Source organism: Tarenaya hassleriana, unplaced genomic scaffold, assembly GCF_000463585.1.
Source record: "Tarenaya hassleriana unplaced genomic scaffold, ASM46358v1 Cleome1, whole genome shotgun sequence".
Lineage (NCBI taxonomy): Eukaryota > Viridiplantae > Streptophyta > Magnoliopsida > Brassicales > Cleomaceae > Tarenaya > Tarenaya hassleriana.
Window position 1 is genome coordinate 1,443,542 of NW_010960187.1, and position 24,203 is coordinate 1,467,744.

Consider the following 24,203-nt stretch of genomic DNA (forward strand, 5'->3'; position numbering starts at 1 on the left):
CCCCCCCCCCCCCCCCGACATATCTCGGTTTACCCTTTGATTTGAGGGTTTTTATATGTTTTGTCTTTACAAAATCGGACTTTAAACTTAGATTTTAAACCCTAAATCCTTGTCAAATACAGTAGGAAACTTGCAGACGGGGGGTTTGGTCTGATAGGTACCTTTCCAAAGAATCATCAAAACAGGGAGCAGTAGTATATTTGTTTTATAAGACAATTAGTTCATATCGGTTCCTTTGCGAATGTTTCAAGATTTTTTTTATATGTTTCTCTTCAAGATTGCTAGGGGTCCACGAGGATGTTTGTGGGTTTTGTCTGAATAATGAAAGGGCATAAGAACTGTCATTAACTTCGGGTCTTTTTCATTATACATCGGAATTCAGATACTTTCAACACTTTATCTTGGTGTCGGCATTTTGAGTTCGGGTCTCATCCTCCGTGTTTGCTTGCAGGTACGAAATGGATTCAAATCGCTGGCGAAAGGAATCAACTCTGCCACGGAAAGCTCCTTACGACAGATCATTCGGTTTCATTGCACTGAACGGCGAATTACACGTTATGTCTCTTCTGGATGGATTTAAGACCAGACCGCAAGAAAAGGGCAAGTCGATGATGAGTCAGATCTACCATCCGAGGAAGAAGATTTGGAGATCCCTCGTGTCGAGGCCACCTTTCATTGGCAAACTCGATTTCAGGACCTCGGCCATGTGCTCTGTTCGCTTGTAGTTCCCTCATTGCTTCGATGATGTTAGTTCGTTAGTGTATGTTTTACGGAAACTGTGTTCCTGTACTTTGCAATTCATCTGTATAGGTCGAAAACTCATCCGAGAAATACTGGAATTCGGTCACTATGTAAATTCGATATATAGTATGGTTTCTATATAGATTCTCAGGCGCCACATATTTATACGCATGAAACAGAACTCAACATGAGATAAGGTACAGTGCAAGTTCCTACAAGATTGGAACAGAACTCAAGCAGAAGAGCCTATTCAACAATTGTCCGGGAATAACCGAATTTTTATCGATAAATCCGAAATAAAATCGAATCAAATCAAAATGATTTTGATAAGTTATATTTTTTCATAACCAAAATCTGAACGAAACACAAAATGACTACCCTAATTTCCATCACGCTTGGATGCCGACCGGTACTGGTCTTAGTCTTAGTATTCAATGTTTTGTTATCGGAATTTCCAATCAAAACATTATAAAACTAATTAAGTTATCTTCGGGGAATTTAAGAAAATACATATCATTTATCACATTAAAAAAATACATAATATCAGAATATATGGTGTTTTTATCGGAGTTTTTTTATATTATAAAATATATGTCAGAAATGAATAATATTTATTTTGGTAACCTAATCAGATTATAACCTAATTTTATTTGGATATTTTTCCTAACGAATACATTGGTCAAAATTATTATTATTATTTACCCAAAAATCAAAATTTGTTGGCGCAGCGCAGGACAGTGGATTCAACGTCTAGAAAAGGACATCACGTGACATACGTCACGTTATTCGGACAAAATCAAGAGTAAATCCGTAATTTACAGCCAATATTTCTTTTTTCTTTTTTCTTTTTCGAAATTAAGCGCGCGAAAACCCATCTCCTCTCCCGCCGCACCTTCCCTCCTCTTCTCTTCTCTTTATTTTCATCTCTCCCTCACTGCTCCATCTCCCTCTTTCACCTCTATTACTCTCTCTCGCGGCGATGCAGCCTCAGCTCAGGCAGCCGTTGCCGCACATTTCTCCCTCCGCCGCAACGCGAAGAAGAATCGCGGGAGCTACAACTGCGGACGCTGTGGCCTACCGAAGAAGGGCCATGTCTGCCAAGTCGCTCCCGATGCACCCACCACACCGATCGCGAGGGATCCGTTGAGCTGCATCGCCGCCGCATCTTCCTCGCGCTCCACCATCCGCTCGTTGCCGCCGCCGCCGCCGCGCCAGGGGTACTCGCACCTCCGCCGCGCGCTGTCTTTCGACGACGTTGAAGCGTGTGACTCGCCGGACGAGTCCGATCTCGCCGCGGCGATGGATCCGGATCTAGATCTGCATTTGGATACTGATACAGTTCAACCGGGCGTGCCAGCCATGTGTTTGTGGGAGGTGCTCAGGCGGTTGCCGCCGTCGGGGTTGATGATGGCGGCGAGGGTTTGCAAGGGTTGGAGGGAGACCACGAGGAGGATGTGGAAGGCGGCGGAAGAGCTCCGGATTAGGGTTCCAGTGAGAGCTCAGGTCGGATTCATTGGGTCATTATTACAAAAATGCCCCGGACTTGTTAAGCTTTCTCTGACAATGGAAAGGTGATGCTTCTTCTTCATGGGATCTGTTACATCTGATGGTTAACCAACTTGACTTCGTTAATTTCATCCAATTTTAACACAAAAGAGCTCAATCAGTCAGATCCAAACATAGTGAAACTGGAGCTTAATATACCTAGACGAGTGATAATGGAATTCTTCATAGTCCTCAATTATGATAACCTATCAGATTGCTTAATCACGATCCGTTTCTGGGTCTATCTATTTATTACAATGCTTTGGTTTCTGATGGATTTGGTTCTGGGTGTTGCTCTGCAGTGATCTTGATGCAACCACATTGGCTTGCATTGCTTTTTCCTGTCCTAACCTCGAGACTTTGGAGATTTCAATGTCGGGGTCAGCTGCCAATAGGATTACTGGGTAAACAATCTTGTGACTTTTTGATGCCATGAGAAAATAAACCCTACCACGGAATTTGCTCATAAACAACATTCAGCTCGAATATAGGTTTTATGTGCAACAGGACAAGTGCATCTTTAGCAGTACGACTGTAAAGAGTCTGATTGTTAATGGGTTAAAGTCTGTTTGCAACAAGTGCATCCTTAGCACTAAGTTGTCTTGTCTGCATCTGATCCATCTTAAAGTAACTTTATTGTAAGGTTTTGCTCAGCTTAATCGGTTTTTACAATCTATAAGATTACTAGATCTTGCATACTTGTGGATTGCCTGCTGTGTACATATCGTTAATTGTATTTGGTCGATATTATCTGTAGGGAAGAGCTAGGTCGTTTTGTCGCTGATAAACGTTGTTTCACAAGCCTAAAGATGGAAGGATGTTCCAATTTAGGGGGGTTTGTCCTTTGTTCATCAAGCCTCACTGCTCTTTGGCTCTCAGACCTTCATTCTCTCTCGAGGATGGTATTTGACACTTACTTTACTTCCTCTCCTATACTTGCAAGTTGAGCATTAGTTGATTTATCTAACTCTGCCAAATCTTTTGGTTGCCAGGTGTTTAACTGTCCGAATCTTAGGGAGATATCGCTTGAATTTTCTCGCCAAGAAGATAGCACAACTGATCTTGTAACAATAGCTGATGGTTTGGGAAGGACTTGTTCTCGATTGCGAAACATTCACATTGCATCGCTGAAGCTTTCCCATGCTGTTGTCCTAGCTCTTACAGATGCTAATTTAAGGTTTGTCTAGTTCATCTGTTTCTTTATCTTGGTTTCAACTTATGTTAAGTCTCTGATATTGCTGTTTGTCAACTTGTTTGTCAACTTGTTTGTCAAATATCTTGATTATATAAGCCAATTGTAGCTCTCAAAATGTCTGATACCATATTTTGTTTTCATCCATTACAGAGAATTGAGAATGCTTTCCTTAGTTCTTGGGGTAGAAATCAATGATGCATCTGTGGCCGCCATTTCCTCAACTTACACAAACCTAGAATTGCTTGACCTGAGTGGGTATGTCCAACACTGGCCCCGATATCCTATGTATATTTAAATTGTTCAAGTGTTGTGCTTATTCGATGAAACATATTTATTAAAATGTATTTGATTTCAGTTCCAGCATCACTGACAGTGGCATTGGAATGATCTGCAATGTGTTCCCTGATACACTCTCAAAATTACTCCTTGCTCTTTGTCCCAACATAACTTCAAGTACGTTCTTGATCTCATTCATTTGCACGCATATAATTTCGGTTCGTCTGATACATAAAATGCTGGAAATTCTTGATTCTAATCTTGATCATCTTCGATGATTCAGGTGGCATTCAATTTGCTACTGCTCAGCTGCCCCTTCTGAAGTTGATGGACTGTGGTATGACTATATCTGATTCCAGTTCAGAAAGTCCGAGCTCAGCAGAGAACAGCCCTAGTCCGGGGAAACGATTCAGCAACAAGCAACAATACCTTGTTTATCAGAAGATGTATATCAAACATAATCAGCTGAAGAAGCTCAGCTTATGGGGTTGCTCTAGCTTGGATGTGAGTAACCTGCAGAAAATTTTCTCTGAAAACGTCTTAACTTGGTTATCTGGAACCTCTATTCATTGGTTAATGATTGATGCAGGTTTTGTTTCTGAACTGCCCCGAACTCGAGGACTTAAATTTGAACTTGTGCAACAACCTGAATCCGGAGTCATTAACGCTCCAATGCCCCAAGTTAGAATCCGTGCATGCATCTGGATGTGAAGACATACTGATTAGGGCCATACAGAATCAGGTAACCCTTTTTACAATAGGTCATTTAGAAATATGCTACCCAAGAAAGTTTCAGCCTTTATAGGAACTTCATCTCTTGCTCTGATAATCTTACAACAATCCCAATTAAGTGTTATTGTTTGTGATCTCTGGGTTTTGAATTTGCCAGGTTATGGAAAGTTCAGCAGTGGCTGAGAACCGTCTTTCGCACAAACGGTTAGCTGATGGATCCAAGAGGGTTCAGGCTCCACAATTGTTATCCCAACAGGTAAAAAAAAGAACATTCTTAAAATCTAGTTACTTGGTCTGATTACAAAATCACAAGCCTTATAATATAACATAAGTTCAGAAAATCGAAACATGGAAGCGGAGATTGAGGCTCTTGTCTGTGCAGGCAGAGGAGGGTGATAGAGGGAAGCGCAGGAGGTTGGAGAAACCTCCATGTAATGTAATAGTCGACTGATGATGGTGATGATGACACATTCTTATTCATGTTATATATACTGTAAATCTGATATGAAATCGGATCCCGTTAACTTTGTATTTCTGTTCCGCTGCTCTTGAATAAGTTTATGATAAACATCATGTATCGAAAGCAACATTGTAGAACGGCCTTTGCCCTATTGAATTTTTGTTGTTTTCAATCATGTATATGCGTGCCTGTCTGTGTGTTTGCACTAGAAGATGGGTGTTTCCGGATTCGGTTTGGCACTTATTGGTTCGGATCATTCGGTTATAGAAATATATATACCATTCAGTTGTTATAACACGTTCTGTCCGGTTTCAATATTGGTTTGGAAAAATGTTTATTTTTTTAAGAATTTGTGGAGTTTTTTTGGCATTTTAATCTTTGGTTTGGTTCGGTTTGATTTCAATTTCTTTAGATTTTTTACGGTTTAAGTTTTCTTGATGATTCGGTTTGGAAATGGTATTGATTTTTTTTTGTTTGATTCGGTTTGATTCTTGACCTTAATTATAATTGGCGTTTAACTCACTGAACCGATCTAGAGCGGCGGATGCGACAGTTCAGTCCTTTTGGACCCCACCATCCCAAGCCGTACAGCCATCTTTAATCCCCTGCTTGACGGATCACTGTGGTACCTATCCGTTGTCCACTGTAATCCCGCCACGTGTCGAAATGAAGTTGGTGCTATGCTTTTCAACCCTGGACGAGATCGCTAGCCAAACGCAAACGCACAGAGCGACGGAGAGAGAAGGGTAAAGAGAAGCAAGCAATGAACAGCTTGTTCTCCGTTGATGATTTGACCGATTCTTTCTGGGAGACGGCCGCTCCGGCGGCGATGGCGGAGGGGATTAGTCGGAGCCAATCGGAGTGGGCGTTTCAGAGGCTGATCGAAGAGATGTCTGCTTCCGGCGGGAGCTCGATCGCGGGGTTGTCTTCGGCGGCGGAGAACGCGATCGACCGATCAGTGCCGCAGATTCAACCTGAGCAATCGGTTTCGATGCCGTCGGGAGCTGGTTCTGATATCGCGGCCGATATCTTTGAGACACAGAAGCTCGAGAACCATCGCCATCGATGGGATGAACAAGGAAGTCGGAATCATGTGTCATCGTCGACGATTGGGGTTGATCCTGATCAGTACCACGCGATTCTCAAGAGCAAGCTAGATCTCGCTTGCGCTGCTGTTGCTCTTCGTGTACGTCTCTGGGCGCTCTCTCTCTCTCTCTCTCGCCTTTGTCATGTTCCCTGGAGGCCGGTTTATGTGCTGTTTGTGTGATGATCGGGATAGATTTTTCCGCAGGTCGCTATGGTGAAGCCGGAAGATTCGAGTACCACAGCGACCAAGCAAAAGCAACCTATATTGGTCGGATCTGAAGCTCAAGGTTTGTTTTCCATTTTCTTAACAATGTTTGCTTAGATGATAGTTGATTGATTTAGGCTTTAAGATATTAAACTGGTAGGGAAAAGACTCTTGATTTTGGGCTATAATGAAAGTGGCAATCATCGGTTTTCTCTGTTTGTTGAGTTGGAAGTAGTGATTTCTTTGGTTAATGGCTGCAAGCATTCAAGATGTGTGTTCAATTTGACGGTTGTGAATAATTGATTTTATTGTGTCAATGTCTAATTTAGTTTCCAGCACTTGTTTTTCATGTTCTTATATGTTAAGTGTGATGAATTCTCTGAATTATGCCCTCAGAGGCGAGGAATAACATACAAGGTTATATGACATTGGAATCGGCTGCAGAGGTTTTTAGTTCTATCTCTGTTCTGCTGCATTTCTTTACCAACTTTCAATTTCTGAAATTATTCCTGAATTGTGTTTCCTATGTATTAATGCCCTTGTTGTAATGAGTATTGTGTTCTATTAACCATTATAGGCTCCGCTGCTGCCCAAATCTCACCTGGTACCTCATCTGTGAGTGCCTCTCCCTCACCAGGCATGCAAAAGAAATCAGACGTGCCAGTCGGGCAAGCTACAAGTGGATCTTCAAGAGATGATTCAGATGATGATGAACTTGAAGGAGACATGGAAACCACAGAGAACGGGGATCCTGCTGACACAAAGCGTGCTAGGAGGTACATATTTTGTTCTCTTACAGGAGTTCATTCTTTTGATAGATCGTCAACAGAACCAGAAGCTTTCAAAAGTAAAAACTCTAGCGTTGATGTCGCCTTAAAATTCCTTTTAATTTTCTGTGGAGATAGATATATTGTTTGACAATGCTAGAAGGTTTTTCTATCAAATATGATAATCTTGCTGTCAAAGGAAAAAGAGCACCAACTCTCTGAAAATCTTTCAGGGAAAGGTTTGCGTCTTGGACCTTCTTGTCTCTTCACAGTGAAAGTAACAACCAAATGGTGGGTTTCAGTTAGTTTTAGGTAATCCTTACATCTGCTAGGGGAATAGTGTTAAGGAGAGTGGTGCACACTATTTTCTATGTACTTTTGTGGTTTTCTCTGACTCAGTAGCTGGTGCATCCGTTGTTTTATTTCTTTAGGATGCTCTCAAATCGGGAATCTGCTCGGCGCTCTAGGAGAAGAAAACAAGAACAAAAGAATGAACTTGAAACACAGGTCCTGTCTTACTGAATTGCATTTGATCCTCAATCTATATGCCCTCTTCGGAAGATGCTCTTCCAGTAGTTGTCTATCTATTTTGCGGTCCAGGAATTTACAGGAAGGTCTATCTTTTTGTAGGTTGGCCAATTAAGGGTTGAGAATTCAACATTACTCAAGCGTCTAAGTGACATGAATCATAAGCACGATACAGCTGCTGTCGATAACAGAATTTTGAAAGCTGATATTGAGACAATGAGAACAAAGGTATAAAATATGTGCTGTTTTATAGCTCATTATCGTGGAACGAAAGGTACTTGCCTGGGTTAAAAGTTTAATCTTCTATGTTCATCAGAATGTCTCACATGATCTCTGGAGAATCTGAATGAAAATGTTCAACGTATCATATGTGAAAGCTTTCCCTTTGTTTCGCATAAATGTGCCTGTTTTACTTTCATAAAGGCTCCTGTTGGCTTCTGATCTTATATGATCCGTTTTATTTTTTGAGGAGAAATTCAGTTGCTAAGTAGATTCTTTTTCTTGATAAAACTCTTTTAGGTGAAAATGGCAGAAGAGACGGTTAAACGGGTGACTGGAATGAACCATCTGCTTTTTGCAAGACCAAACTCAACTAACATGGGGCTGCCATTTGACAATACACTGATGGATTCCTCTAGGATTGGTCTAACGCCTGCACTGCCAAACTCTAACCACATTCTGAAGTCAGCAATGCCTAACATCATCGGAACTGCACCAAATGGAAGACTCGACAACTGCTTTGGGAACAACACTCTGGTTCCTCCGAATATGAACTCAGTGACTAATGCCAGTGCAGAAAACATGACCAACATCCCCCTCCCGCAGCAAGCATCCTCACCAAATCTTGTCCCGACCCCGCCCCAATGGAATCACGATGTGACGAAGAACAAAGCCCAAAAATGAGGATGTATCTGTGGGATATGAAGGTAAGATTGGAGAAGCATTCTGGTGGTAGGAGCTTTTGGTTTTAGGATGTAATAACGAAATCGATCTTCGATGGAGTTGGTGTTGGGGGTTCGTTGTATCCGTAACTTGACAACACATTTTTTTGGGTCAAACGTTGAAGCTGGCCAAAGACTGTGTATACATTTTGATTTTTCAAGTCAAAATGAACGTTGCAATCGTAATTATCCAATAAAAAACAGAACCCAAATGAAGAAACATTCACTGAACAGAGAGTGTATGCATGGTGGTGCAACAAAGTATGCTTGGTACGGTATTCATTCGGTTCTCAAGCTACTTGGTTGTTGTTTGGAAGTTCTGCCATCTGAGTTCTCGAGTTCAAATATGCAATGACAGGAGCTCTTGGTCCGGAAACCAGTCCAGCTAACGCGAGCGCCTTGGAGTATTCAACAAACGATTCCGACTGCCACGACTTATCTTCATACATCATTTCCTTATATGAGAACTGGTCACAACAGCTGCTTCATCCGAGCTCCTCTCCTTTCCTTTCCTGATCTTCCAAGTGTTTCTTTATCGGCTTGCACTTCTTTTAGATGACCCTTTGCCACAAAACCAACCAACAACCTGAGACAGAGAAGTTTCTTTATCATTGTTCCCATGTCCTTTTGCTACAAATTCAAGCAACTTTTGCTCTTGTAATCTCTTAAAAAATAATAGATCCTATGTATCATTCATCTAATCAGAAAGAGTTGCAGCAAAATCAAAACCTGTTTTTTGCCCAAACAAATGAGTATTGGAAAGATTGGGTTTTTTTTTTGCCCAAACGAACCCCAAACTATTAGCTACTTCCTTTTACAAAGATTCTTCTCTGAATCCAATTGTCTCCTTCCAAGGTTTCCTCCACCAGGCCTTGCGACAAATAATGGGTTCTTGTTACCTATGTTTCACTCCAAGGTTTGATATTATCAGTGCTCACTTATTTGTACACTTCAACCCGGCGAAATGACCAAAGGCCAGATCACATGTACTATAAAGCTCGGTGGTTTCGGAGATTCTCTACAGTGGCATTCTCTCCAAATGTGACGCCTTATTAAAGTCTCGTGGTATTTTGTCATCCGTGGTCTTGCCCCAACTTAAACCTGCAGCATACATTCAGTTTTAGTAGACATATGAGAACCCCTCCAAGTTGGACAGAAGTTTCCAGTTCCACTGTTTCAATACATTCAAGTGAATATACATGCAAATGTATACCAAACATTTATATCAAATACTTTAGATCCTAAATTCGACATATAGAACAGTAGGATCCAAACTGTTAAAAGCAGGCAAAGAAAAATGACAAACCTCCTACTGTTGTGTTGGACTGGTACTGTGATGACAAGGGTTTGAAAGCTGCTTTAATTGATCAATTCACAACTCTAAACCCGTAACAAGAAGAAACCTCTGATTTTTTTTTCGTAAGTTTTTAAAGTAAATACAAAGAATTGAACATTTAAACATGATCAAAGCATATAATGTTAGAATTTTGAAGAGAAGAAAAATGAAAAAGGTAAGATAAATAGTGGATGGACAAAATACTTCTTTGAATTCATCAAAACTTACATAAAGAAGAAGCCTTTTTTATAGGCTAGCAAACCAAAGGAATAACTATGCACTAATTACAAAACTACCATGAACCATTCACCACTAATCCATGCCACAAAACTAACCACTCAAAACACTCAACCGCTAATGTAAATAGATACGAAGACCCCTATTTCTGATTTAGAGTTAAGATCTAAAACATGTTTAGGAAGGGACAGAGGCTTCTTATAGCTGGAGATCCACATAAATAAGCAGAACATACAGAGGTATCAAAGCATGAAACTTAACATATAAACATGTTGAAGAAAGAAGCAGAATGTAATCTGTATGAACTGTAGGCATGGCCTAAGAAAATATTATTAACCTCGATAAAGCTGGAAGAGAATGTATCACCTACTGGGCTTTAGCGCCAGACTGGAGACCCGCTTGTACTTTACTCTGGAAGTGGGCTTCCAATCTGAGAAAAATTCATAAACGTCAGATGAGGATGAGAAAGATGAAAAGAGACGAGTATGAATAGATGAACATGAGCAAGTCTTGCCTGGTAGCACATTTGTAATATATGGTATCCGGGGAGTTGTAAGTTCTAGCATTGTTAAACATTCGTCTCACATCAGCAACAAACATATCGAATGTTACATAATACTGCTCCGACTCAATCCTCTTTGACATGGTTTTCATATCTGTGTTACAACCGATAATATCCATCAGTAGAAAAACTTGGTTAAGTGAAAACAGTAGAAAGGGCAATAATAATTCACATAATTTGGTTTTAAACATAACGTGTCTAGTTAAAAATAAATCTGTTCCAATCATACAAAGAAATTCAGCGCATATAAGTAGCAGCAGCAGCAGCAGAATACTATTAGGAGAACGATCTAATGAACATTTTCCTCACTAGTACATTGACGCCTCTGTATATATGCAATATCCAGCATGAAAGAATATAATCATCCTAGATGCAAAGTATCTAAGAATCAATTATAATGGTCTACTGTTTCTGTATGGTTTTAATATCATTATTCAAATAGGTTATACTAAACAGCACGCACCACCTAAAATATTAGATTGATCCCTTTATTATTCCCTGACCACAGAAAAGGCAAATATACAATGATGATAAAACATACGGAATGGCATCAAACCAAGCCTTTTTTGTTTTATCTGAGTGGTGACTTTTCAAAAGTAGAACGCCAAAATACATCTCAAAATTTGTTATTATCTTACCAACAGGATCATTAATGATGTCATAGTAATCAGGGACATCACGAGCATCAACTGGCTCTTTGAATGGCCAAGCATCAACATGGTCATGTAAGGACTGCTTCAACAAGAAAAACCAAACAGCAAAGAGAGGAGAGCCGATGGTTTACATAAAAGAATCAAGTGAGGCAGACAGGACTAAGAGCTATCAGAAGATACTAAGAAAATAAATGTAAGCTGCCTCAATCTTGAAAGGTTTCTGATCCTGGAACTAATAGCTAGTAGGATATACAGATAAAACATAAAAGCAAAGGGCATATAGCAGAAACCTTTAACAGCGAACGCATAAATGCAGTCAACTGCTTTTGGTTTGTCGTGCCGTCAGAAGTATTAAATATTTTGAACCGAGTATGCCCATACTGATCTGGAATCCAACCTGCTTCCCCTGTCATCAGTCCAAAATTCCTGTATTAGGACCTCCAAACCTATGAACACACATAACCTGAAGAAGAATCCTATGGACTAAACCTTACTGTTTTAACACCACAAAGGAAACTGCTTTAACCACATTAAGAATGACAGAGGATAGTGCATAACCATAAAATTCAATACTTGTGAAACCGCTGTCTCACATGTCAAGTTGGATTGACGACTCATTTAAAACTTGTTGCTCTAGTGTCAGATATATATAATTTCCATCTGCTTGTAGACTGGAAGCAATGAAATGAAAGACCAAATGGCTGTCTGTTAGGCTGGCCTTGACATAAGGAGTTGTTCGGGATTGGGAGGGCGAAAGGAATAGAGAGGAGAAAGGGGGCCAAAAGAGAGCAAATAAAAAAGCAAGATATTTTAGACAATTGCAGAATATCGCTTATAGAGATTCCTTATCCACCGTCCACATGCTAACAGGATATATATATCAAATTAAATACATGGGTCCACTTGCAGTAACTAACATGAGATGTGACCAGTGAACAGGGATAACAGATATAGATTCTCTTTTTTACTAAGAAACTGCAACCAGTGCTATTAGGTAGGATAAAGAAAGACTTACTCAAACCAGGTATATCCTCAACTTTGATGATCTTTCCAGGAATCCCTGCTTCTTTCTGCAGCAATTGTCAGATCAAGTTCAAGGAACTTAGAGAAATCACAGGTTGTTCCATATCAAGACATCACCATGAAATGCATAAAAAATTACAGAAAATATGATGCTGCTACCTTTTGAAAATCAATTCCTGGATAGACAATTTGGCAGTTCGACAACTCTCTTATCCTTTCATCAATTGCCTTCCATTATTAAAGTAACAAGAGGAGGGGGAGGGGGGGTTAAGAATAATATACAAACTTGACATAGAAAAACTTGAATGGAAAGTAAAAAGAGCTAGATATGATGTACAATCAATCATTTACTAAAAACTGAGATTAGTGGATGGAGAAAACCTTTCGAAAAATAAAAGAGCTTTTAGAAACTTACCTGTCTTTGCTGACGAATCATACTTGATAAATCTGTATATGGAAGCTTTGGATCGATTTTGCATTCCATTAGAACGCCACCATCATAGTCTTTAATATACCTAGAAAAGCACTGAGTTTTATAAACTTAAAACTGGCACCAAATAAAGACCCTCTGTAAAGGAAGGGTAAAAGAACAAGCAAAAGAAAGGAGAATTTCCTTCTCCTTGAGGAAAGAACAGATGTTTGGGAGAATGACAACATTGACAAGCCAAATTGTGGAAGTTTTCAAGGCCATCATACAGTAGCTTTGACAAACTAATTTACACAAGAATATTCAAGTAGACAACAAAAATCTTTCTATTAAGCTGACCTCATGAGCTAAATAACTTCACAGTAGTTAAAATTTTAGCCATCTAGGTCATGTTTGCATCAGCTGATAATGTCAGTTAGCTGACAACATGCAGAAAAGACCATAACAATGAGTTATAAAGTTTTAACAGCATGTTTTCCATACCCATGCCAAATCTCTTTGCCTAAGTAAATCTCCTTGGTAAACCCCTGCACATGTAAAGTATAAAGAGCAGCCTTAGTATACTCTGAGTGGATGATTGCAATAAAGAAACCCATATCACTAGACTTTACTCCTCTAGAAAAATAGGCTTGACAAAAAAGCTGGAAACTAGATCTTTTTCATTATGGGAGAGATTAAAGCTATCCTTTGCATGCAAAACAGAAATGAAAAACGTGATTCTAGATTAACAAATTCGGAAACAATCCAAGACAAAAGGATCTGTATTTCGTTCCATGAAAGAATCAACTTAGACTAGAAAACTGATAAGTCATGCAAAGCTTCTTTGAAAGTTCTAGCATATTTTCAAAGAATCGACTGCAAAGTAGGAGCCACAGCGCTGCTCAAAACCTAGGCTCAATTGAAAACTGCGAAGTTATTAACTATACCATTATTCTTCACCAAGGGAAGATAGGGACAAGTAACATATGTTCTCTTTCTCATAGATTAGGCTTTATGCCTCAAGTATGTGATTATCCATTGCACACCACAATGCTAATAGACTGTTCAGTCAGTTCCATATCTTCTGTCAAGACATCTACCACCAGTTTGTTGGAGTTTATTTTCAGAAGAAAGAAAGAGCCAGAATTGCAACAAATGTGTATACTCTGACCTGTTTGATAAAATAACCAACAGCATTGTTGTCAGCATACGTAAGAAAATGAGTTAGTCCATCAACATCCCTTGCATGCTGTTTCAAGTGATTCATCAACCTCGTTCCATAACCTTTTACTTGTTCATCTGCAGTGATTGCACAAAAAGCTACTTCTCCAAATTTTTGGCTGCAACTCCAAGAGAAAGTGCAATTAACAAGCATATGAAGACTGTTATCACATCCATTATAACATCATATACATCTCGAAACTATTCTATTATAAATAAAAAAAAGTCCTTGATGTTGTGATACAAATCTTAGTCACAAGTGGCAGAGCAAAAAGAAGGCCCGTACATATTTTTTTATTTTCCAGTAGTTTAGAAGAAAAAAATCAGCCAGTTCTAATGATCTCACATTTATATGATAGACAAAAAGAAAAAAGGAAAAAGAAGCCAAAATTAACAGGGATCTACCTGTGATAAGGGCGATATGTGATACCACCTACAACTAGGTTTCGTTGGAGGACCATAACAGATTTGTGTTTCCTGGATATACAACAGAAATTGCGGATATCAGAAGGCTTAAAAGTTACACCAAGAAAAAGCTGGAGGAAGACATGGAAGCTCACTCAGCTCATAACCATGAAATTACATCAAGAATGTATTTAGAGAAAACCAACAAAAAAACACACAAACAGCACAATTTAGTTCATTCAAATCCAAAAAGATAAGCCATTCAACGTTCCTGAAGAAATACCTATCCATCAGAAGACGAACAATGTACTCCTTGGGCATATTAGGCAACTGTCTTGCGAATATGTTCTTCAGCCCCACCAAACTGGAAGAAATTCAGTGTTCAGTCATTACTCAGACAAACCCTTTATTAAGAGAATAAAACGAATAAAGGCCAAGGTCAAAGTTAGTATTCAACTGAAATGCCAACACACGGAAACCAAGGGAGAGACTTACCAAACCATATGTTCATCGACGCCATCATTTGAGTAACAGACAAACTTGAGTCGTCCTGCTTCCTCCTAGAGTCCAAAAGTATACCAAAACACATAAAATGAAGAATGATCAGAATCGACTTTATCACCAAGACGGAGAAATTTTATCATGGCGACTCAATAGAGAAATGCCCACAAACGCATCAGTAAGTTCACATGTACACAGAAATGTATATACAATAAGTGATCAAGATTTATTACCTCTCTCTTCAAACTCTTTTCTCTCGCAATATAAGCCCCGCAAGTCTGAAAATTTTCTGTTAATATCTTCACAGATTCATCCTTCGCCACCGACCCAGAAATCGAGCTCCCGCCAAAGGTTCCAATTGCTCCAGATCCAACCGCAGAGGCTCCACCATCTCTGCCGCCATCAGAGCTCTCAAGCTTCATCGCAGAATTCTCCGTCTTAAGTTTAGTATTGCGAGCCGAACCACTGGCTCCAGAACTGGACTCGAGCCGAGACGCCGTGAACGTGCGGATCGACGAGTCATTATCTTGTTCGGGAGCGAAGTCGTCCTCTTCTTCGTCGACAACCGCATCCTCGGATTCCTCGGGATCTGACTCGGAGTCGGAGTCGTTACCGCGAGCAGAGATGCTCTCGAGGTCGTCGTTGGAGGTCAAGGCGGCGTCGCGGGTGTCAGCTGAGAGGGAAGAGGGAAGGAAAGTCGCGGAGGAGGGCGGCGCGTGATCATCAGACGCCGCCGCGTTTGCCGCGGCGAGCTTGCGTTTGTGGAGGGAAGAAGTGGCGGAGGCCGAGACCGAGGCGGAGTGAGACGGGGAGGGAGTCTGGGAGCGGCGAGACCGGTTTCCGGCGTTGAGGTGAGAAGAGTGAGCGTCCATCGAAGAGTTCCCGCTGAATTGTGAAGCTTCGCAGCAATGGCGGTTATGACGGAGGAATCCGGGAAGTTAGGGTTTTGCAGAAAGATTTTGGGAACTGAAGTTGGGAGAGAGTATCTGAGGAACGAAGTAAACACACAAGTAAATGAATTTGGAAATTGATGAGTAAAATACACTCTCCTCTAACCAAAACTACAAAACAAATATATATATATATATATATATATCAAATATTTCTATCATCTTACAAAATATTTTTACTTCAAAAATAATATCATGTTACAAATTCTATTTTAAAACCTGCTTTTTTTAATTTTAAATAATAATTTGACCACGTGACATATTTTATAAACTATCATAATATATTTTAAGAAATAAAAATTTGATACACCGTTTGATGTCTTAGTATTATTGTTTGACGGCGGTATTTAGAGTTTAGATTTTGTAATTTAGAGTTAGAGAAGTGGGTTTAAAATAAAGTATAGCAAAATTGGGAGAAATAGAAAAAGGATAATTAAACTAATTATCAAACGACCCAGGAGTGTATTTAGAGAAAACTTAACATTACTCTCTCAATATGTAAAATTAAATTGAATCAAACCAAAAAATGCTTCTAAATCCAATTTAATACAGAAATGGTTTAGATACAATATTTTTTTACAAAATTTCTCTGATACATTACAATTCGAGTTCAAATATAATTCTCAATGAATATAGCAGTAGCCACAAAACAAGAATTAAAATGATTTTTTTTTAAGAACATAAATATCATGTTAATATAGAAATTACAAAAAGCAAATTTAAACAAAAATCCTCACGGAAATTGAAATAGGAGCAAAAAACAGAAAATAATCTACCGGAAATCGAACTAAAATATCACATATCCTAAATGATAAAATAATATTTATTATCTTATCCATAAAAGTTTTTTTTTTGGAATGATTTCCGAAACATCGGTAATAAGAGTAATGTTATGCATTGCAAGGATATTCTAAATATAAAATTCAAATACATTGTAACAAATCGTAAATTCTATAAGGGATTTACTTCTCCTTCCGGGAAAAGAAAGAACTTTCTTACAGAAGTCTTCGAGCATGACGACATTTTGTCGTTACCAAAATTAAAATTGTCATCACGTAATCTTAAATCCTCAAGGATTAGGGGATAAACACATGCTTAAGGTATGGAAGGGCATTTCCGTCAATTTATTTCGCTAAAGTGGTCCGTACGACTTAGCACGATTAGCCACGTCAACAACGAGAGAGCGATGATGTGCCACGTGGTGTCACAGACGACCCGGCAGACAGGCCCCCGAGACACTGAGGCGTACCCCCAGATTCCGACATGTTAGCGGTATTGCCACGTAGGACACCACGTGTACATCTCTCCCATCGTCGTTATATAAAATCCACCGAAAAGCCTTGCCGAAAACCCTCCGCTGCTCAGCTTTTATCCTCTCCGCCGGTAAAAAATTTCAGTCCCCTCTGTTTCTGATACTTTTGTCGTTGATTCCTCTCCGATCGCCATATTTCCCAGTGGCCCGTTCGCCGGAAAGATCGATCCAGATCGCCGTGGAAGATGAAGAATCCGGCGACGGGATTTATTTCCGATATCTGTTGCTTAAATCATTTGCCGTAATCAAAGAGTGGCCATGACGTTCTCGTGTCATTACGTATCTCGGGGACTTTAATCCGTATCTACAAACCCTAGATTAAAGCAATCCCTTTTCTCTCTCTCGTTTTATTTTTTTATTTTTTTTTCATAACTTTGCCCTGTTTCGAAGTTATTCCCTGCTTTCTTCGGCAATTTGAACCATAGTTCTTTAAATAATCGGAGATAGGGTTTGGTATTTTCTCGGTCATTTTGTCTTTTCTTTTCTCTTTTGATCTTTGGGCAATTGTTTTTGTCTCAGTTTTCTGTTCTTGTCCATCTTTTTTGTTTGGTCTGGAAGCGAGGAAAAATGTCGCCGAGGATCTGTCCTGTTTCAATACTCTGAAAATTTTGTTGAAATTGGAGAAGAATCCCTCTTTTTTTTTTAGCGATAATAATGCCTTTGCCCGTGAAAGTTCAACCGATCGCCTCTGATATATCGGAGGAGCTAACTTTACCGGAGCCGATGAGGCAGATGCCGAAATCTAGGATTAAGCGTCTCTTCGACCGTCAGTTCACCGGTGTCCTGAAGAACTCCGCCGCGACAGAGCCTCCGCCTCCGCCTCCGCAGCCCCCGCCGCCGGCGCAGCCACTCTCCAGAGGAAATTCTAGCGAGTTCGAGCCGAGCTCGGTCTGTCTGGCGAAGATGGTTCAGAACTTCATCGAGGATAACAACAACAATAACAGTGAGAAACAGAGGTACGGCCGCAACCATTGCAGCTGCTTCAGCGGAAGCGGGACCGACAGCTCCGACGACGAATGGGAACCTGTCGGCGGCGGTTTCAATTCTTCCGGCGAAGCTTGTGAGACCCTCAAGGTATGATGGGTCATCAGTTATTTGCCTTTCCGGTCCCGGGGTTTGACGAAATTGGAATAGGAGAATCTGATTATGCGGAGATTTGCCTGTGTAGAGTTTGGTTCTTTGTACGAGTATCTGCGAGAGGAATTTGTTGACCGAGACGGCGAAGATTGTGGAGAAAAATAAGAACTTGAAGCGAAAAGACGAATCTTCCTGGAAACTCTTGGCCGATGGTTTGGTGGGTTTAGGATATGATGCGACTTTATGCAAATCTCGCTGGGAGAAATCGCCTTCTTGTCCTGCAGGCACTTTCTGATGAATCTCTGTTGTGTGAATCTTTTCTTGTCTAGTTATGTTTGGTTGCTTGGAAAAGGTAGACATGAAACTAGCATTTTTAGGGGAGATTTCTTCCATGAATAAGAGTTATATGCATGAAAGTTCTCTAGAATTCCCTGCCACAACCTGGAAAATTCTCTGTTTCCCGGATTCTGCCCGAGAAAATTTCCTTATTGGTATGTTTGGTTTGGTCACTGTGAAAAGATGGAAAGAAAAAGACAGTAATCTGTTAGTCACATGGGTTTAGCTACTGATTTTGCAGTTGTCTGGACTGGTGTTTCATTTCCCCCCTTGTGAAGTTGCAAAAGAGAGAGACTTTCAAGCTTTTACTAATGGCCGTTGTTCTTCCATGGAACAGGAGAATACGAGTACGTGGATGTGATATTCAAAGGAGAGAGATTTCTCATCGACATAGATTTCCGATCAGAATTCGAGATCGCCCGCCCGACCAAATCCTACAAGTCGATCTTGCAGATTCTCCCTTACATCTTCGTGGGCAGAGCGGATCGGCTGCAGAGGATCATCCTCATCGTGTCCGAAGCCGCAAAACTGAGCCTGAAGAAAAAGGGTTTACATGTCCCCCCATGGAGAAAAGCCGAGTACGTCAGAGCCAAGTGGCTGTCTCCCAACTCTCGTGCGGACCAAACCCAGAGTCTGTCCGAGGCGCCCACTGTTACTAAGCAGAACCCATTTGAGGTAAGCGAACTCAAAGGTTCTGTCTTTTTGTTTTCGGATGATTCCGAGACTCATTCGGAGGAGGACGGTACCACCAATACGATGATATAACCATCTAGACTTAACATAAGACTGAGAATTATGGTAGCGGTAGTAGTAGTCGTAGTGATGTTACATATCATAAAACTATATGAACTCTCTCCCTTATGGTTTTTTCGATATAAGGGCATTGGATCTCACGCTTGTAGCGTCGCCCCTCGGTGTTTTTTTCCGGAGTTAGGGTGCGTGGTCCGACTCTATATGTAAATTCGAAGCATGTAAAACAGCCGGATACTATGTTATCCGGCTTGTATCATGTCAGAAAACTTGACACAGAAGTAAGAGCTTGGTTGATTTGTATGCACTCGTCGTTCTTCCCTGCCATTGTTTCTTCTCTTCTGAGTGAGACTGGTTTTTGTTTGTATGGCAGTGGAAGAGGAGGTAAAAACTGTTTCTGCACCCACTTTAAAACGTTTTTATAACTTTCAGACCAATCTGGTTTTGGTGAAATATGTTTTTTTTTTTACTTTTGTTGTAATATTGGGTGTTTAGGGGAAATCCGTGAATTGATTGAATATTTGAATATTTTTATTTTTTTATGAAATTTGGGTATATTTCTAAAAAAGTGTGGCGCATAGTCCAGGGTCAAATTGATTGAATATTAGACACTATTACACGAGCGCGAAGTTTATTCGATGTACATCCGAATGGCAATGACTATGGATTGTTATTGGGTGTTGGTCGATTCTTTGCTTCAAAGCAATAATAAAGGTAGTGAAATGTTTTTTTTATAATGCGGAAGTTTACCGGATATTTGGTTTGGTTCGATTACATGTTCTAGAGGATCGGGGAAGTCCCGAAAAAGTTTAGGGGTATTTCTCTCTTCACGTTTGAGTTTGAATCTAAGGTGAGAAGAGGATCGGGAAAGTCCCGAGAAAAGTTCAGGGGTATTCTCCTCTTCACGTTTGAGTTTGAATCTAGGGTGAGAAGATGCTTTTCATATTTTTTCACCACTATACCATCGTTGAAATGTGTTTTCCCCCAATATTGGATTTGAATAACAAAGGGGCGTAGATTGATTTGATATATACCAAGTTTGAGCTCCTACACTATCTTCTAATAAAGTTAGATCTTGTTGTTTGGATTTGGAAAGACATGGTTTAATGGTTTAGGATATGATCTCGTGCTCGTGTGAAAAAAATAGGAATTAAATATCCGAAAATTTTAGATAACGTGCGTATATCCGAATATCTTCGTACAATAGCATTTGTACCGTAAAATTATTAGTGTCATACAAATATTCTAATATCTGTATTAATTTAAAAAAAATAGATTTTTAATAAATATGAATATATTTTATAATATTTTTTATTGATAATTTCGTAATTTTAATAAAATTTAGGCGTAAATGTTTTACATTTAATATAAAAACCAAATCTATGTTATTTTTTAAAATACAAAAACTTAAATATATTAAAAAGCAAAAAAAAATAGAATAAATTGAATTTTTTAGAAAATAATTCTTTTATCAATTAAAATAAAAACTAAATCGAATCAGAGAAATAGTCAAACTTAATATAAAATTTTAAAAATTCAACATAAAAATAATTTAATTATATCTTAAAATGGAAAATACAAACCCAAAAATAATTTATTTGTAATCAAACATAAAAATAATAAAATTGAAACTCGAATTCAACAAAATTTGATTATTTATAATTTATATATTTACCCTTATTTATTCAGGGAAAATTTTATATAAATACACCAATTTATTATAAAATTATAAAAATACATAAATTTTAAAAACTTAAAAAAAGGTGTATACCAAATAATCAAATCAGGTTAATTGTCTTTTATGACAAAAAAAAACTATATTTTTTATAATATTTTAATAAATTTGTATAGAATTTTCTCTAGAATTTGATATATTTGAAAAAAAAAATATTTTACTTCAAATTTCTGTTTAGTTTTAGATCAATACAAACAAGTTGTTTACCAAACAACATGATTCATAATTTCACAAAGACCATCCATTTTTGTTATTTTTTTATTGATCGTTCAATTATAAACCGATAATTTTAAGTTTTGCAATCACTGTAGAATTTTATTATTAAAAATTTATAACGTTCTTTATATTATGAAAGAAATTTTAATATTCATTTGTTAATGAAGAGTTTTTACGAAAATTCTAATTAAGATTGTCTTTCACTCCTGGGCTGACTCAGAATCCGTTCCATTAATTTCGAAAAATATTAATATCTCCCACCGAGGATTTTGCTTTTTTTTTAAAGGGGTAATAGCAAAACAAAACACTGTACTCTTACCAGGTCAACGAAAAAATTCTGTACTTTTTTTTTATTACCAATTAAATTCTGTACTTGGTGTGATTAATTCATAAAACCCTGTACTTTTTAAAAATTCACCGAAAATCCCCGCGAATGCCAACTCAAGCAAAAATAATGAAGTGACAATGACATGGTATGAACACGAACATGAACACATCATTATAATTATGCCACATCATCATTTCAAACAAAATTTAATGATGATGTGTTCATATCCTGATCGTGTTCATACCATGTTCGGTGAATTTTTAAAAAGTACGGAGTTTTATGAATTAATCACACCAAATACAAGGTTTAATTGGTAATAAAAAAAGTATATAGTTTTTTCGTTGATGTGGAAAAAGTATAGGGTTTTTTTGGCGATTACCCGTTTTTTTAATAGAAAAATTGTGAATATATCGACCACCCCACCAGCCGGCAGGCCACCCGTGGCTGGCTCTCGGCTGTGACTCCGCTTTTCCTTATCCGTAATTAACGATAAACCTCCAGGGCACTATGGTAAAATCATTAAAAAGTTTTGAAACCAAGAAATTTTGAGAGTTTTCGCCAATCAGAATTTTTTTTTTCGAAAGCCCCCCTTCAGGGATTTCAAAATATTCAAAAAGCCGCCCAACAATTTGTCATTTCAAAAGCTTATTCACAGCCGTCATTTAACAGATTTCCGATTTCGTCTCTTTCCTCTTTGCTCTCCTCGATCTCGTCTCGGGTACGCACGCTCTCTCTCGTCTGGGTCTTCTAGATTCGCTGTTGATTCGTTTCTAGTTTCCTGGGATTTAGACTTGATTGTTTGACTTTTTCCGGCTGTTCCTTGAGCTACGTCTCGAATCTTGCAATTCTCGCTGGAGTTTTGGTTTTTCATCGTACCTTTTCGCTTCGATTTGTTTGATTTTGAAGTTTTTTCAGGCAGATCTGGTACGGTTCTGCTTTTGACTTTTTTGTTTCTGAGGTTTCCTTTTGCTTTTTCTCCACTCTTCGGGTACGGGAGTAGGAAATCGCCGTTTGGGAGATATGGCGGGGAAAGGTGGGAAAGGGCTTGTAGCTGCGAAGACAACGGCCGCAAACAAGGACAAAGATAAGGATAAGAAGAAACCCATCTCTCGGTCTGCTCGCGCCGGTATTCAGGTAAATCCCACAAACCCTAGAAACTCTGGAGATTTTGGGCTGGAGTGCTTTATGTTTAGATGCGCTTTCGAGTTTTAGGAACTTGCCCAATGGATGGGTTCTGATAAGAAGCGCAATTAAGATTCTGAGCAAAGTTTATGCTATGCGTATGTAATTTCATGAAGAAGTAACCAGGCAAGATGTGAAATTTGTTGTTGTTATAACTGTCTAAAAATGGCGATACGCTGTATAGTTTTCACCTATTCTTTTCCATCATATTTGTGGATGGAAAGTGAGTTACCAGTTTGTTTACATGTAACCAATGTTTTATATGCCATTTCGTATGCTTCTTTCATGTCACAATGTTTTGCGACTGTGTAAAAGCACTAGTTATGTACATGACATGCTTGGGAAAGTATACCCTTATTGTCCAAGATCAATGGTTCGCTTATTTGGATACCATCCAATGTTGATTCCCACCTGTTCTCTAATGAAATTGCTTGTAAAGAAGAGGTGTGTAAATATATTTCTTTTTTTTTCTGTCCATGATAGAATCATGTCTGTTTGTAACATTTTAGCTTTATGTAGACCTTTCTCATGCAAGTGCAGCTTCTTCATAACCAAGTTACGAATGGGTACTTTGACAATCTGTTTTGGTTTTTATGTGTTGCTGGTTGCCTTGTTACTTAGTCAATGCAGTATTTTTGTTTCCCCTCTTTTCCTGCCGTTATTTTGGGCATCCATCTGCAACTCATGACCTACAATGTGTTACTCTTATGTTGTCTTAAACAGTTCCCAGTGGGTCGTATCCACCGGCAACTCAAGACCAGAGCCTCTGCTCACGGGAGAGTCGGTGCCACCGCTGCAGTTTACATGGCCTCAATTCTCGAGTACCTAACTGCAGAAGTTCTGGAGTTGGCTGGGAACGCGAGCAAAGATTTGAAAGTGAAGAGGATAACCCCAAGGCATTTGCAGCTCGCCATCCGAGGAGATGAGGAGCTCGACACTCTCATCAAGGGTACTATTGCTGGAGGAGGTGTCATCCCTCACATCCACAAATCCCTCATCAACAAAACCACCAAGGACTGAGATTAGAAAACGTGTATTCGTCTCTTAGGGTTAAGTGCTTTGCTAATTTCGTGACTTGTGGTGTTTGTTCTTAGTGTTGGACTTCATTCTGTGTGTGTGTGTTCTTTCTTTCTTTCAGACATGATCCTCTCTGTAGGTGTACATGGCTTAATCTTAAACTTCTAGGCCTCTCTTTTCAGCTATGTTGTCCCTTGTTGAAACGAGGAATTACGTTAATTGGTGTTTTTTATGAACGCCCCTGTTCTTGTGATGATCTGTGTTGTAGTAATCGTTGCTTTTTTTTTAACTCATCCTAGAATTCGAACAAAGAAAATAATGGCGAAACACTTGGATTCACTAAATTTATCTAGTAGTTAAACACTTGGATTCACTAAATTCAGATATGGGTATACATGTATATGTGTATATATATCTATATGTATGCATGCGTGCATGTGTATATTTATATTTATTTAAATTAATTTTTTGGAATTTTTA

The 24,203-nt window shown here is 39.0% G+C and overlaps 6 protein-coding genes across 15 annotated transcripts in view; 5 read left to right on the forward strand and 1 right to left on the reverse strand.

The window, feature by feature from the left end:
• LOC104799511 (F-box/kelch-repeat protein OR23-like) overlaps positions 1 to 885 on the forward strand; it is a 2,761-nt gene extending 1,876 nt beyond the window's left edge. The window contains exon 2 of the mRNA XM_010522115.1: positions 452 to 885. Coding sequence (XP_010520417.1) covers positions 452 to 725 — 274 coding nt within the window. The 3' untranslated portion in view covers positions 726 to 885. The remainder of the gene's footprint in view (positions 1 to 451) is intronic.
• On the forward strand, positions 742 to 5,130 carry LOC104824390 (F-box/LRR-repeat protein 17). The gene is made up of 11 exons (XM_019201532.1): positions 742 to 746; positions 1,602 to 2,312; positions 2,589 to 2,690; positions 3,044 to 3,188; positions 3,279 to 3,463; positions 3,632 to 3,736; positions 3,837 to 3,934; positions 4,041 to 4,261; positions 4,347 to 4,499; positions 4,647 to 4,745; positions 4,827 to 5,130. Exons 1-11 carry the CDS (start codon positions 742 to 744, stop codon positions 4,938 to 4,940), a joined length of 1,938 nt encoding a protein of 645 aa, XP_019057077.1. The 3' UTR covers positions 4,941 to 5,130.
• A 525-nt stretch (positions 5,131 to 5,655) lies between these two features.
• LOC104799951 (basic leucine zipper 25) lies at positions 5,656 to 8,658 on the forward strand. The gene is made up of 6 exons (XM_010522679.1): positions 5,656 to 6,135; positions 6,241 to 6,322; positions 6,818 to 7,016; positions 7,439 to 7,514; positions 7,638 to 7,763; positions 8,055 to 8,658. Exons 1-6 carry the CDS (start codon positions 5,713 to 5,715, stop codon positions 8,436 to 8,438), a joined length of 1,290 nt encoding a protein of 429 aa, XP_010520981.1. The 5' UTR covers positions 5,656 to 5,712; the 3' UTR covers positions 8,439 to 8,658.
• On the reverse strand, positions 8,603 to 15,855 carry LOC104799594 (histone acetyltransferase GCN5). Of its 7 annotated transcripts, XR_769610.1 has the most exons (15): positions 15,054 to 15,855; positions 14,815 to 14,879; positions 14,603 to 14,683; positions 14,320 to 14,391; positions 13,865 to 14,033; positions 13,198 to 13,241; positions 12,703 to 12,802; positions 12,447 to 12,515; positions 12,280 to 12,334; positions 11,555 to 11,670; positions 11,250 to 11,346; positions 10,564 to 10,705; positions 10,420 to 10,479; positions 9,206 to 9,577; positions 8,603 to 9,062 (listed from the first exon to the last, which is right to left on the reverse strand). XR_769610.1 is itself a non-coding variant. In XM_010522238.1 (14 exons), the coding sequence occupies exons 1-14, from the start codon at positions 15,690 to 15,692 to the stop codon at positions 9,550 to 9,552; spliced, it is 1,737 nt and encodes a 578-aa protein (XP_010520540.1). In that variant the 5' UTR covers positions 15,693 to 15,855; the 3' UTR covers positions 9,068 to 9,549. The 7 variants fall into 7 exon arrangements, 6 of the variants coding, with proteins under 6 accessions (XP_010520540.1, XP_010520738.1, XP_010520631.1 ...); XM_010522238.1 differs by lacking the exon at positions 8,603 to 9,062 and having other exon boundaries at positions 9,068 to 9,577; XM_010522436.1 differs by lacking the exon at positions 8,603 to 9,062 and having other exon boundaries at positions 9,068 to 9,577; positions 10,416 to 10,479.
• Positions 15,856 to 17,110: 1,255 nt separating this feature from the next.
• Positions 17,111 to 23,976, forward strand: LOC104800024. Of its 4 annotated transcripts, XM_010522901.2 has the most exons (5): positions 17,112 to 18,156; positions 18,251 to 18,443; positions 18,833 to 19,170; positions 22,525 to 22,658; positions 23,430 to 23,976. In XM_010522901.2, exons 1-4 carry the CDS (start codon positions 17,737 to 17,739, stop codon positions 22,573 to 22,575), a joined length of 1,002 nt encoding a protein of 333 aa, XP_010521203.1. In that variant the 5' UTR covers positions 17,112 to 17,736; the 3' UTR covers positions 22,576 to 22,658; positions 23,430 to 23,976. The 4 variants fall into 4 exon arrangements, with proteins under 4 accessions (XP_010521127.1, XP_010521203.1, XP_010521283.1 ...); XM_010522825.2 differs by lacking the exons at positions 22,525 to 22,658; positions 23,430 to 23,976 and adding an exon at positions 19,375 to 19,783 and having other exon boundaries at positions 17,111 to 18,156; XM_010522981.2 differs by lacking the exon at positions 23,430 to 23,976 and having other exon boundaries at positions 22,513 to 22,586.
• Positions 23,391 to 23,726, forward strand: LOC104824397 (histone H2A variant 1-like). The gene has a single exon (XM_010556465.1). The coding sequence runs from the start codon at positions 23,391 to 23,393 to the stop codon at positions 23,724 to 23,726; it is 336 nt and encodes a 111-aa protein (XP_010554767.1).
• Positions 23,977 to 24,203: the final 227 nt, after the last annotated feature.